Raw genomic sequence first — 3,241 nt, forward strand, 5'->3', positions numbered from 1 at the left:
TAGGTCAAACAGGACAATATCTAAAGAAAAGAATATACGAACATAAGTATAGCCTAAGAAAAATAACGAAAATGGTACAGCATTAGCACAGCATGCACAACGGAAGTTGCATAATTTTGATTTTGATAACACAAAAATACTGATTAACGAGAGTAATTATAATAAGAGAAGAGTCCATGAAATGATACAGATTAAAAAATATAACAATGCTATGAATTTCAGATCGGATACCGACAATCTTAGCTCAGTATATCATACATTAATTAAATGAAATAAACATAGAATATTAACTAACACCCGGTATATCGAAGAATTTTGCAAACCAAAAATAATATCTTCAGAATATACATTTGGAGTATTAATTTTGTCCAAAATGGACAAAATTAATACTGCAAATGTATGCCAAGGCTTAAAGCAGCAACAACGTAAGTAAAAATATTTAAGTATCTGAACGAAGAATTCTAGTCTCTTCCCAAATTTGATTGTCCTGACTAATCATCTGTTAGGCCTAATTAGTTTTAGAATGTTTTAAAGTATTGCAATTGTGATATGATGAGGCTGTTGACGAAGTGTGGTTGTTTTTTAAATTAATGACATTGAAAAACTGATGATGGTGGAAAAATTCACCGAAACGTACTTTAATTGATAAATAGAGACAATAAATGACTGAAACCCAGGAATTAATTTTGATTTGGAATTGAAACACAGTGAGGAAAGTATATACAAAAAATATAATGACAGTAAAAGTAAAACAAATGAACAGTAAAGAAAAGCTGCTTCTTTCTGATCATCGCTTCCGATCGAAAAATTGCACTTTGAAATTCATTCAAATAAAAAAGCGATTTTTTTAGTTCATTTTAAGGCAAAGCGCTGGCCTGATTCGAACGCCTGATCTGAATCTGATCGATTCCTTTGTGAAACAGACCGTTCAAAATCTACAGGGTGATCAACTTTCATTTGAAAATGCAAAAAAGGATCAAGGAACATGCAAACTTCCAGTTAAAAATTTACTTTTAGTATATCCCTGTATAACAACCACATGGATTTCCTCACACTCAACCACTTTCCCTCTCCACTGAAATTTCCAGACGAACTCTACGGCTCCCGTGAGGACCTGCGCCAGTTGGTTGAGGCGGCGCATCAAAGAGACCTCAAAGTGATCTTAGACTTTGTGCCGAACCACACCAGCGACAAGCACATCTGGTTTGAGGCTTCTGTTTATGGAATCTCTCCCTACCACGATTACTACGTGTGGGCGAACGCCACTTACATAGAAGGCGTCCGAACCCCCCCAACCAACTGGGTAAATTCCCCGCTCCAGCCCCAAACCAGCCCCCTTTCAACCCTGGGTTTCAGCTGAGCAACTTCCGAGGCTCGGCTTGGCAATGGAACGAGCTCCGACAGCAGTACTATCTTCATCAGTTCTCCACCGCTCAGCCTGATCTGAACTACCGCAACCCCCTGGTGGTCCAGGAGATGAAGGACGTGCTTTCCTATTGGCTCAACTTTGGCATCGACGGGTTCCGAATCGACGCAGTCCCGTTCCTGTTTGAGGACGAACTGCTGAGGAACGAACCACCTTCAGGTAGAACCATGGGCGGGTTTTGGGCAACTTGCAACGTCCTCTCGATCCCCAGGCGACTCCGGTTTGGACCCTGAGGATGCCAGCACTCTGAGCCACCTTTACACGCAGAACTTGAACGAAACGTATGAGATGATCTACGAGTGGAGACAGCTTTTGGATGACTTCACTGCCCGGAACGGCACGTATTCCAGGTGAGCCGCAAACCCCTCCCGGAGGGCTGGTTGGGTAAACTGGGTTTGCAGGATAATGATGACGGAAGTGTACGCCAGCCCCGAACAGACCAGAGGCTACTGTGGAGTGGAAGGCTCTCGCGCAGGAGCCCATTTCACCTTCAACTTCATCACCTTCATCGAGAACACCCAGAAGGGTTTCGATGGCAAAGACCTGGCTGAAAGCATTGCGGCCTGGCTGATCGGCATACCCTCGTGTTCCAGCAACTGGGTGGTAAGTACTGGGCAAACTTCCATCTTTTGGCAGGCCTGATTTGTTCTTCTAGCTGGGGAACCACGATCAAACCAGAGTGGCCACGCGGCTGGGACCGGAAAATGTCGACGCTTTGAACATTTTGGCCTCAATTTTACCCGGAGCTCGCATCACCTACCAAGGAGAGGAAATCGGGCAAGAAAATGGTAAGTCCATCAACGACTTTTTGCGCCACTTATGTTGCTGGCTTCCAGGTGAAGTGACATGCGAACAAGGCTACGATCCTCAAGCAATCAAAGACTGCTCAACCTACCAGCAGACGAGCCGCGATTTTGAGCGAACTCCCTTCCAGTGGAGCTCGGGAGTTCAGGCAGGTGATTGATTGGCTGGAACCATCACTCACTCAGTTGCCTAATTTTACTCAATTTCAGGTTTCAATGAGGGCCACACGCCATGGCTTCCAGTGAGCGAAAAATACGTGCAGACCAATCTGGAGCGCCAAAGTGACGCAAAACAGATTAAAACGCACTATAAGATATACACAACGATGCTCAGATTGAAGACGCTGTTCGCAGATGGTGCGGAGGAATCGACAACGTGGGGAAGCACCAACGATGGCAAAGTCTTTTATCTCAAAAGATCGACTGATGTGGTGAATTACGGCCTGCTGATCAACCTGGCTGACACAGACGAAACGATCATCACGCCGGCTGTCTTTAAGGAAAGCGATTTGGTGGTTGAGCTCAGTGGGGCTGATAGTCCGTACGATAACGGGTGAGTTAAGCTTGAACTTTGTTCTATCAAGTGTCTTGTCAACTTCCTTATTTTAGGGACGTTTTCGATATATCTCAACCCCTGAGGCCAAATGAAGTAGTTGTATTCAGAATAACCCCACTCGCCTGAATGGCTTTGGAAATGACCGTTTCTGAATAAAAAATTCACGAATTTGCAAGAGAATCGGTGTTTGATTAGAATTCCGACTCCTTTTAACACTTTAAAAGTAATTTTTTGTATGCAAAACTTTCATTTTGAAATGAATGTACCTACAACAGGACATTAAAATATAAACAACGATAACGCAAGAAACCGCGAACTTAAGAACGACGTTAAAACATTGAAATACTGTCTCATGGTTGTAAAAGATGTTGAAGTAACGACCTCTGACAAAGGCGGTTTAGGCCCATTTGCGGTGATCTCGGGTATAAAGATGAAATATTTAGTGTACAAGTTATT

The 3,241-nt window shown here is 43.3% G+C and overlaps 1 protein-coding gene across 1 annotated transcript; it reads left to right on the forward strand.

Moving 5' to 3' along the window:
• Positions 1–1,088: 1,088 nt before the first annotated feature.
• LOC109545229 (maltase 2) lies at positions 1,089–2,965 on the forward strand (the record flags this gene model as incomplete). Its single annotated transcript, XM_019915774.2, is given in 8 exon segments — positions 1,089–1,303; positions 1,357–1,585; positions 1,638–1,776; positions 1,828–2,029; positions 2,082–2,214; positions 2,263–2,382; positions 2,440–2,782; positions 2,839–2,965. Coding segments are annotated over 8 exon segments (1,454 nt in total), but the record flags the coding sequence as incomplete, so codon positions are not given.
• Between the last annotated feature and the right edge of the window lie 276 nt (positions 2,966–3,241).

Source organism: Dendroctonus ponderosae, unplaced genomic scaffold (genome assembly GCF_020466585.1).
Source record: "Dendroctonus ponderosae isolate FM_Combo_2020 unplaced genomic scaffold, Dpon_F_20191213v2 Dpon_F_20191213_2, whole genome shotgun sequence".
Taxonomy (NCBI): Eukaryota; Metazoa; Arthropoda; class Insecta; order Coleoptera; family Curculionidae; genus Dendroctonus; species Dendroctonus ponderosae.